This window comes from Anastrepha ludens, chromosome X (assembly GCF_028408465.1).
Source record: "Anastrepha ludens isolate Willacy chromosome X, idAnaLude1.1, whole genome shotgun sequence".
Classification (NCBI taxonomy): domain Eukaryota; kingdom Metazoa; phylum Arthropoda; class Insecta; order Diptera; family Tephritidae; genus Anastrepha; species Anastrepha ludens.
In genome coordinates this window covers 16,909,147-16,920,226 of record NC_071503.1, presented here as the reverse complement: position 1 = coordinate 16,920,226, position 11,080 = coordinate 16,909,147, and the positions used below count along the sequence as shown (strand labels likewise).

The following is an 11,080-nucleotide window of genomic DNA, read 5'->3' as shown; positions in this document are numbered from 1 at the left end:
TACTTCTAAATTTCCGGATGCGTCACTACCAACTATCGTGTGGGTACTGTGCTCTAACTTGCCGTTTCCGCTAACCGCTACACTGGCACTGCCACTTTCAAAGCCATTAGCAGACGCCCCAATTGACTTATGTGAAGATGTTTGAAAGTGCTCCCCATTGAGTTTAAAGCTAGACACGTTCGAGTCTGTATTTGTCGTTGCAAGATTTGATTTGGAAGCTGAAGTAGAAGATGTTATCATAACAGGACGGCCTTTCGGGAGCGCTACGATCACGGGCTCATCATCGCCTTCCTCTTCACTTGAACTTGGATCGATCATAGCTGGATTGATTTTATAGCTTTACAATATATAAACTCAGTCAAGTGACGATCTATTTTAAATATCCCTTAATTGCAGAAATATTAAACTATGTGATAAATATAAAAGAAAATAAAATATTTTACGTTAAACAATGAGTGAAAAATACGTAGGTACTAAAAATCTACATATGCAGTAAATGCCAAATGTTGGATGTTCTAGCAACAGGTCAGAAAGAGGATAAGCTCAATACCAAGATATTATTGTATTTATATATGTTAGTTTAAAAATATTTAAACTAATGTAGTTTATGAAAATGTAAGCAAAAAGTATGGTAAAAACAATTTGTAAATATTAAGATATCGTATAAGGACAAAACTAGCTCGATGTTATTTAACTTTTTAAATAAGCTTAAAATGATATTAAAGTAAATAACAATAAAATTAACTTTAATGGAAAACAAAACGACTCAAGATTTGCTTTCCGTTAAAGTTAATTTTATTGTCACTCACTTCAATCTCATTGTTGCGAGAAGTTGCATTGGCAAGCCATCACGTTCAACCATTTTCTCATTCTTACCACATTCGCAAATCACCAGTGTCAAACCTAATGTTATTTCTCTTTTTATTTCTGGTGGTTCAAGAGCGAATAATAAATAAAAATCATCCGCGCATACACTTTTGTTAGGTGTTTGGCCGAGATCCGACGCCTATTTGTGGTGTGCGTCTTGATGTTGTTCCACAAAAGGAGAGACCTACAGTTTTTAAGCTGACTCAGAACGGTAAATGGTTTTTTTTTTATGAATAACTTTTTCAGAAATACACTCGAAGGTTTGCCGTTGCCTGCCAAGGGGCAGAAAAAAAAGTTTGCTATCATTTTGCGCATCATTCGATTCGAGATTTGAACCCACGTACTTCCGAATGGTAGTCACGCACCAACGCATTCGGCTACGGCGCCCGCGTTCAAGAGCGCATAGTAATACAAAATCTAAAAAAAAAACTAGTATGAATTAAATTAAATGAATATTTCAGCACATTGAAAGGGGGACTACAGTAATGATTCCATTACGGGCCGCCAATCGTTTTATTTTAAGGCCGTTTAAATGTTGAATTACATCAAGTTAGGGAACTTGCTATCTCTTTTACACACAATTTTTTTATTGACAACTATTTTTTAATCTTTCTTCACATTATCATAAAAACATGTTTTTAATTTTTTAAGGTATACTTTTTTTTATCCATTTAGTCTAAAAATTAGATAAGATTTAAAATTAGAGATTAGAAATTAGAGAAAACCCGTGTCTTGCAGTTTTTCATGCGCGTAACTGACACATTACCTGAAATATTTTTTTTAGTTTATATTATCATAAATGCATGTGTTTAGCTTTCTAAATTATGATTTTAGCGAATGGTAATTTTGAAAGCTAATTTATGTAACTCTTTAATATACACACTTTTTTTTTTGTAAAATTAATTACAGTCTTTAATTGATTTTTCGGTATAACATTATATGTAATTTTCTGCAATTTACCTAAGTTGTACTAAATCTCTTATTTTCAGCCAAAATAAAGAAATCAATACAATATATAAAAAAAATATAATATATAGTTGTAGAATATAGTTAAAACTAAAAAAGGCAAAATTTTTTGAAAAATAATTGTTTTATTGTGTTTGATTATGGTATGAATTTACCAATTTTATTTCTCTCAATAAAATAAGATGAATTTTCATTTTTCTCAAAAAATATTTATTTATTCATCAATTTTTATTTTATATCCTTCAAAGTAGTCCACTTCTGATATAATACGGTTGTGTCAGCGTTTTTTCCAATCCTCGAAGCAGTTCTGGTACGCACTTTTTGGTATATCCTTGAGCTCTCTCAGCGATTCGGTTTTTATCTCCTCAATCGACGCAAAACGTCGCCCTTTCATGGGTCTCTTCAATCTCGGGAACAGAAAAAATCGCAGGGTGCCAAATCTGGTGAATACGGCAGCTGAGCACTGATTAGCAGGTGTATTATCATAATGCAAAAGTCCTTAATTTATTGTCCTCAATTCCTGGTATTTTTTTGTATTGATTCACGCAAACGGCGCATAACTTCAAGGTAATACTCCTTATTTACCGTATGACCTTGTGGTAATCCAAGAAAACAGACATCTGATCAAACTTAGCGTGCTTGTTTTGGTCTTGGCTCTCCTGGACTCTCCCATTGGGACGATTGGGCTTTGTTTTCGATATCATAACCATATACCCATGTTTCGCCACCAGTTATGACCCCTTTAACCCTTTCGACCCCAACTTTTTTCCTGTGGAACGAAATTTTTTTTTTTAATTTTAATCCTTTTGTATTTGTTTAAGAAGCAGTTGCCCAAAATTTTGAGTCGTCACGCCCCACAGTTTGAGCGCTACCGAAAGTTGCTTGTGAGCAACTTTGGGCAATGGTGGTATACAAAATAAACAAATTTTTCCTTTCGAACAACTTTTAATGATTTTGATTTATTTTGAAAAATTAGGTATGATATGACAAAAAACAGTTTTTATTGTTATTACAGCAAAGGTGGACTTTGCATTTAAGGCATTTGGACATTGGGGTTCCTGTCTTGCACAATCTGCAACGTCCCTTTTGACTAAAGACTACCCAATGTTCCATTTTATCGTAACGCTGTGAGACTGAAGGATTCGGTTGGAACCTGTACTTTTTGGACTGTTGGGAAGATACGCTGCTTGATGGGGAGCTCAGGGATACTATCGAGGTAGCTTTTTCAACATTCGATGGTCTGCCTTTCCTTTTTCCGAGCGAAGTAGTGAGCAATTTCTAGTTGAAATTTTATTAGAGGAATATGCTTTTGTCTCGGGTTTATCAAGTTTAAATGCTTTCTATACAATAGCCATGCGTTTGTTACGGATGTTCCGAGGCACCAATAGAAGATTCGTATGAACCACTTATTTGAACGGTGATTAACCTTGTAGAGCTCCATGAGCATGTCAGCCAAATCTACTCCTCCCATACCCTTATTGTAAGAAGCAACAATCGCAGGTCTTGCAACATCAATATAAGCTTTTTCCTTTGGATTCCAACGTTTGCATATACCAACAGGTTCATTGCTTTCACACGAAGATATAAGTTGAACTGGCTTATTGTCAAACCACTTGACGCATGCAATATTATTGTTGATTTCACATTTCATATCGAAAGATTCCCTTCCACGCTTTTTTAACTCAGCATCTGAAAGTAGTTGGCAATTGCTTATGCGGTTTTTACGTACAGTTCCTGTTGCAATTATGCCCATTTCTTTCAACGAGATCAGAAGGCTTACTGACGTAAACCAATTATCGAAATAAAGCTTAAAATGTTTGTCCTTAGGAAGACCTTTAGCCAAATATAAAACTATATCCGAAGATAGGCCCAATCCATAAGCAGGACAGGTACCTTCACCAACATACAACGTAAAGTCGTACACTAATCCAGAGGTTCCAGCACGCGTAAACATTTTCAGACCCCACTTATGAGGCTTAGCAGGGTTGTATTGTTTAAATGACGATCGACCTGTAACAAAAATTTAAACTAAAATGTTCATTATGACGTTTATGAATGTATATCTTTGAACGCAATGATTTGTTCATCAATGCTTTGATGTTCTTCCTGGGGTAGCTTTCCAAAATTTTCTTTGAGACTGTCTAGTAAAGGACGTATTTTGTACAACTTGTCATAGTTCAAATCGCCTTTTTTGGATTGTTTAGTGTTATCGTTGAAATGTAAACATTGTTTTATTTTTTCAAACTTTCCGCGCGGCATTGAATCTGTTATAGCGGTAAGATTTAAATCTTTTGACCATGCCATTTTGAGTTGAGGCAATTTTAAAACACCCATGTACAACAAAATACCAATATAGCGTTTAATATCTTCAACAGTGCATTTGAGCTCAATGCCGTGTTCTTGCAGCGCATATAAATCTGTTTGTTGTGTGATCAAATCAAAAACTTGGCTATTAAAAAAAGTGCAGAAATATTCTACTGGCATCATCACATCGTCGACATTCAAAGTATTTTCTTCCCAACTGGTCTCCAAAGGTGCAAATGGCCTTTTTTCCCACTTTAGTGTCTTGGGGTCAACTTTTTCAAAGCAATTATCAGCCACACAAGATTTCGGCTCACATTCTTCTGCAATCATATTTTCGAGAAGGTCAATCTCTATAGTTTCCCCTCTTTGCACGATCCCTTCCAAATTCTTCTCTAGCACTGCAGAAATGTCATCCATCTCGTCATCACTTTCGTCGTCAGAAGAGGCATCCCAATCAAAGTTAACAATCCTCTCAATGTCGTCATCTGACAATCCTTTCTCTTTCGGTCTCATAACTAAGTACAAAAATATTTATTACTTCAATGGCCCAAGGTTGCCCACAGGCAACATTGCAACTTTGAAAATTACTCACCTGGTTAATATTTTTAACTAATCAAATTTAAATTCAGTTTCAGAAAGCTAAATCCTTGCTAAAAAACATGGCATATAAACTTTTTAATTTTTTTCATTATTATAAAAGTTAATCACTCACTTTAAAAACTCTTTTGAATTTCACAACAATATTTTCTGCGCTGCACTTGCTGTTTATTCAACATAACTTCGCTAAATGATCTACAACTGATATCTTTTTTGCTCATATTTTGAGTAGATACATAAAAGTACCGTTATCATTTATAACGAACAGACAAAAACAAAACGAACGCTTTCCGTAAGCTGTTAAACTGCCGAAGTTGCTCACAGGCAACATTGGGGTCGAAAGGGTTAAGCAAATCTGGAATTTTGGAACTATCAAAACAAACCATGTAAGATTTACATATGCAGAGAACGTTAATTTATAGAAAAGTCTCATGGGCCTCGAATAGTGTGAATTGTCAAACATTAAGGCGAACGGCGAGTACGATGTCACCACACTCAGCTCGACAGTAACAAAATTTGTTTGTACATTTAAACTACTTGAGCATCGGCATGCCACTTTCTTTTTAAATTGTTATTAAATTATTATATACATACATATGTATATTACAAGTACAAAAGTACTAATCCCAAGAGTAGTAGATCTAGAAGATTCAATAAGGTTGCTACAACGACAGAGTCGAGACGTACCGACCAGTGACTGGATGGTGCCCAAGCCGGTCAAAGCCGAGCATGGTCAGCAATACATTCTCCAGATAAAAAAGGAGGCGAAAGATATTCGTTACTCGAGGCTTGGAAAGATGAAGTGGGGAGTAGGCAGTATATTCCTTGATCCTCAAAAAAAGCAGATAACAACCACAACAAGATACATAAGGAAGAGGTAGAGAAAGATTTCGGTCTGGAAGCGATGCTAGAGACCTCACTTCCGTTAAGAAATGTAGAGGAGGAGCATCCAAGGTGTGGGTTCTTCACATCAACTTCCACAAATCTAAACTCGCTTCAGCCGAGCTTCTCCTTAACCTAGTGGAGGGCGGTTACGACTATGTTCCCCGAGGCAATCCACGATTCCTGAACTGAAGTCGAAAAAAATAACACCTACTTCACAAGTAAACCGAGTAATAATAAGTTTGTAAAATCATAAGCTCCTACTTTAACTCTAATCTCTCAACAGATGATCCTAGTGATAGTAGCCGGCGTCTACTTCTTGCGTCGTGCTACTTACCACACGAAAACGGCTCACCGACGAGCGAGTTTCAAAGGCTGGCGAGGACAGGACACGAACTCCAGAGATGAGTCACTACTTAACTTTATATTACAAAGTAGCTTTGTTATAGCGAATCAGGGTGGGGTCCCAACTCAAAAAACGTGCTAGATATAACGCTATGTACCGAAAGAAGTATAAGGGTAGAGAATTGGAGGATGCTTAGCACACCTTCATACTCGGACCGTAGGTACATTGGCTTTAACAGTACGTTCTCATACACGATAAAATTCACACTAATAAGGAATCCTAGGAAAACTAACTGGGATCTTTATACTATGGTATTAGATAACTGGCGCATGGCACCTGCTGAGTACAACTCATATTCTGAACTAGAACAGTAATTTCCAATAATTCCATTAGTATCCCAATGGAATTTAATGTAACTAATTATAACTTGCTCAAACCGGCTTAGAATTAGGATTATAATGTAAACATAAAATTGTAATGTAATTAGGATTGACGAATAAACGGGGGAGTCATCACCGTTCAGTGCTTATACTGTCCGCTTTCCTCGCTAAACTGATAAAAGCAAAAAAAATTCTGTGAGAACAAACATTTTGGTGAAAAACAATTATTCTTTTAAGAAGGAGAAAAGTAAAAATCAAATAAACAAACAATAAAAATTCTTGTGACAACAAAAGTTTTCCGAAAAAACAATTAATCTTTTAACAATTACTTTTTGTGAAAAAATACAATATCAATTTGCGCTATAATTTATTGTGAATAAATCTGTGTAGAAGAAAAAATATGCTTTTAGTGTAAAATTAAATAAAAAGTGAGTACGAGCAACGGCAATCCCGACTTCTCTTGCACCTACATCAAATCGCATTCAACTGGAAGCGCCAGCTCAATTAGCCATGACTGATGTCTCGAATGATGTCTCGTACATATGAATGGAAAACCATAACTAAAGCTAATAGAAAAAATGTTAAACAACCATTAGTTATCGGTTCAAACTAAAATAATGAATTAAGTGTAGTTCCTAACATGAAGTGGCTGCACATATCGTCATTCTCTAACACTGGGACAGTAGCCGATATTGTGGACTATGTTGCGAAACATGCAGAAATTGACCGCACATTTCTTTCATGCTATATGCCAATCAAAAATGATATCCCCGTAAAGGATTTCAAGAAAATAAACTTTAAGCTAGGCGTATCTGAATTTTCTAATGAAACTGTTAAATGCTGATATATGGCCTACGAACGTAAAAATTCGGCCATTCACTTATTTTCAAAAAGACGTCATTCCAACATTAATTCCGTAACTGCCGCACCTAACTCTATCACTAGAAATATCATGATTTACTCACTGAAGTGATCACACAATTTATTCGTACACCCTGCGTAGTATGTAAAAAACTTTAGCTTTGCGCAAAACATTGACAATATATTTCATTTGGGTCACTGTAAGAATGTTACATTCCAGATGAATTGCCGCAAGAAAGACTCACGTTATTTCAACTCACATACATACTTTCCAAGGAAAGCAGGCAGACGTAGAAAAATGCTGGAAAACATTTATTCGTACACTTTCAGCTCATGATATTGTTGCTGCTAAAGAAACAGTAAAAATCGATTGTGTTTTTACTAATATTGCTAAAAACGAAATAATATTGGTTTTTCTTAGTTTTTATTGCCGATTCAGTTTCAGTTGCTCGTAATATCTCGATTGAAAGTGACGAAATAGGACGAAGTGCATATTACCATTAGAAATGAGTAAAATTGTTGTTAAATTATACTTGCAAAACAAGTCTCTGCCGCAAATTGACAAAAAATTGCATTATACAGTGCAAAGTGTTATTGCTAATTAAGTTAGTACTTGTAAATTGGAAGCTAATCACCACCAAGTCGGAAGACGTTCCCATGGCAGCCGGTTCTACGTTACCGGAATGACTCGGGTTTTTCCCGATCAAGGGCTGCCGCCCCAGTACACATTCCCATGGCAGCCGGTTCTACGTTACCGGAATGACTCGGGTTTTTCCCGATCAAGGGCTGCCGCCCCAGTACACTAGCCCTGTCTAGTGTATCGTATATCACCCCACCCCTTACGTCACAGGAGCAAACTCTCGCAGCTAACCTGCTCCAAATACTTCTCCTCAGGGCTGGAGTCGAATCCAACCCTGGGCCAGAGGTATTCTACTGCTGCGTCTGCCATCAACGGCTCCACCCGAACTCCACCTCGGTTAGGTGCAATAAGTGCAACGGGTGGAGCCACCTTAAGACCTGCTCAGGCCTTAAGTCGCACAGGGAGTGGTCCACACGGTATGTGGCCACGTGTTGCTCCCGCCAACAGGCGTCTGATGCCTCCACGGCTACCACACCCCCTGATAGGCCGGCACTACCAACCGCCACCACAACCCACACCTCCACGGTGAGGAGCCTATCGGAGCAACACAACTCCCCTTTAACCCTCCTATCCCTTCCTGCTCCAACCCCAGTGCGGGGACAAACCAGCAGCTCCTGGTCCCCCGTACAGTCTGTTCCGTGTGTCAGACCGTAATACCTCGGAATGTGGTATCAGTCCAATGCAATTCCTGCAGTGGCTGGTGCCATTTTCGGAGATGTTCCGGCCTGCGCACCACCCGTGAGTGGACAACTGCCTACGTTGCCCCCTGCTGCAGAGCTCTGCACCCACTACCTCCCCCGGAGGCGCGGCCGCCCACCACCATCAGGCCGCAACAACCACAGTGGATTGCACAGCAGGTCCAACGTAGACAACCCCACGCGTCCCTCACCCCCCGGATTACACTGACCTCACCGAGAAGCTTCAAGCTTCTCCAGTTTAACTGCAACGGACTTACGAGTAAGGTCGACGAGATAGTCGACTTTATGAACCGGCACAGTATCAAGATAGCTGCGGTCCAAGAAACAAAGTTGCACGCTAGGTCATCTCTGATCACCAGGGATGGCTATAACGTGCACAGACACGATCGCGAGCGAGACAACGGTGGTGGCCTAGCGTTTATAGTCCACCACACTGTGCAGTATCGTCTTATCGATGAAGGAATCGACCCCAGGGACAGCACCTTAGAATGTCAAGGCATAGCTGTCCGGTCAGGCGATTCCGAGCTCGAAATTTTTAATATATACGGGCGTATGTCACCTGCTGCCCGGCAGGATATCACCCTGATATAGGTGCGCTCATCAGAGGTGAAAACCGATTGGTTGTAGGTGACTTTAATGCGCATCACGATCTTTGGCATTCAAGCCTGCCAAATGATCGTAGGGGACAGCAATTGGCAGAGAAGATAGACGACTCGACATTCAGCACAGTGAACGACGACGCCCCCACCAGGGTAGTGGGCAATTGTAGCAGGTCGCCTGACCTAACAATAGCTAGCGCGGGTCTGATAAATAGCATAACGTGGCGACCTATGCTATCGCTTGCATCAGACCACTTGCCCATTATCGTCTCGATCGAGAGACCTGCCGATTTCGTTTCCGCGAATCACCGGTCCTATTTTAACTTTATAAAAGCTAATTGGGCCGGCTTCACGGAATTCACCGAGGACACCTTCGCCGCTCTTCCCATCCCCACTGATGTGCGCGTCGGCGAACGCGCATTCCGCAAGGTGCTCACAGCTGCTGCGGCTCGCTTCATCCCAGCTGGATGTTATAAGGACATCCGTCCTCACTTCCCAGCAGAAGCAGCCAGTTTAGCAAACGAGCGTGACCACCTACGCCAGGCCGATCCCGGGGATCCCCGCATAAGGGATCTCAATTTGGAGATCCGGCAACTGGTAAATCAACATAAGCGGACTAAATGGGTTGAGCACCTGAAGACTTGTAACCTCACCTCCGGAGTGAGTAAGCTCTGGTCCACCGTTAGGTCCCTGTCGAACCCGACGAAACACAACGACAAGGTGGCTATCACCTTCAACGGTTGTACTTCGTCGGACCCGAAGAGATGCGCGAGCTATTTTAGCCGGCTGTTTACACTGCATCCTCCGGGCGACAGAACCAAACGTCGTGTTACCAGAAGGCTGCACAAACTGACGAACGACAGTGCGCCACTTACTTTCTCCGGCGATGAGGTTCAGGGGGCCATCAACAAGTCGAAATCATCGAAAGCCATTGGCCCTGACGGACTTAACGCGCTGATGCTGAAGCATCTGGGACCCCTGGGAGTAGGATACCTCACAAGGGTCTTCAATTTGTCTCTGGCCACTCTCATCATCCCTGACAAGTGGAAAGCAGGGAGAGTGGTCCCACTATTGAAACCTGGGAAACCCGCCAACCAAGGGGAGTCTTATCGGCCGATAACTCTCCTTTCCCCAGTAGTGAAGACACTTGAAGCCCTCCTACTCCCACTCTTCACGACCCACCTGGCCCCAGCCCCACATCAGCACGGATTCCGACGAGTGCACAGCACCACCACGGCACTCACCGCCATAAACGCCCAGATAAATCGCGGGCTTAACCAAAACCGCCCCTGCGAGAGGACTATCCTAGTAGCGTTGGACCTAAAGAAGGCTTTCGATACAGTCAGCCATTCCACGCTACTAGATGATATTTATCAGTCGACACTCCCGCCAGGGCTGAAGAGGTGGTCCGCGAACTACCTGAGCGGTCGGCACTCGTCAGTGATTTTTCGAGATCAAATGTCAAAGCAGAGGAAGATTAAGCAAGGCGTACCGCAGGGTGGTGTCCTTTCACCCTTGCTTTTTAACTTCTACATCTCGAAGCTCCCCCAACCACCAGCGGGAGTTTCCCTGATCTCATACGCTGACGATTGCACGATAATGGCGTCGGGCAATGACATCGATGGCCTGTGTTCCAAAGTGAACAACTACCTCACCGACCTTTCTCGCTTTTTCACTGCGAGGAATCTCCAACTTTCCCCCACCAAGTCCACGGCGACCCTTTTCACCACCTGGACAAAGGAGGTCAAGCTGTCCCTTAAGGTAAAAGTCGACGACACACCAATTCCGACTGTGAATAACCCCAACATTTTGGGTGTAACCTTTGACAGCTTGCTCTCCTTCTCTGCGCACACAACCGCAATTGCCACTAAAGTCCAAAATCGCAACAAGGTCCTCAAATCGCTGGCCGGCAGCACTTGGGGCAAGGACAAAGAACTGTT

The 11,080-nt window shown here is 41.0% G+C and overlaps 1 protein-coding gene across 1 annotated transcript; it reads right to left on the bottom strand.

The window, feature by feature from the left end:
- Positions 1-3,882: 3,882 nt before the first annotated feature.
- Positions 3,883-4,650, bottom strand: LOC128869787 (uncharacterized). Its single transcript, XM_054112388.1, has one exon. It carries the CDS (start codon positions 4,648-4,650, stop codon positions 3,883-3,885), a length of 768 nt encoding a protein of 255 aa, XP_053968363.1.
- Positions 4,651-11,080: the final 6,430 nt, after the last annotated feature.

What these genes read in the sequence shown, in the direction of transcription:
- LOC128869787 (XM_054112388.1), bottom strand. Translation starts at nt 4,650, where the DNA reads ATGAGACCGAAAGAGAAAGGATTGTCAGATGACGACATTGAGAGGATT.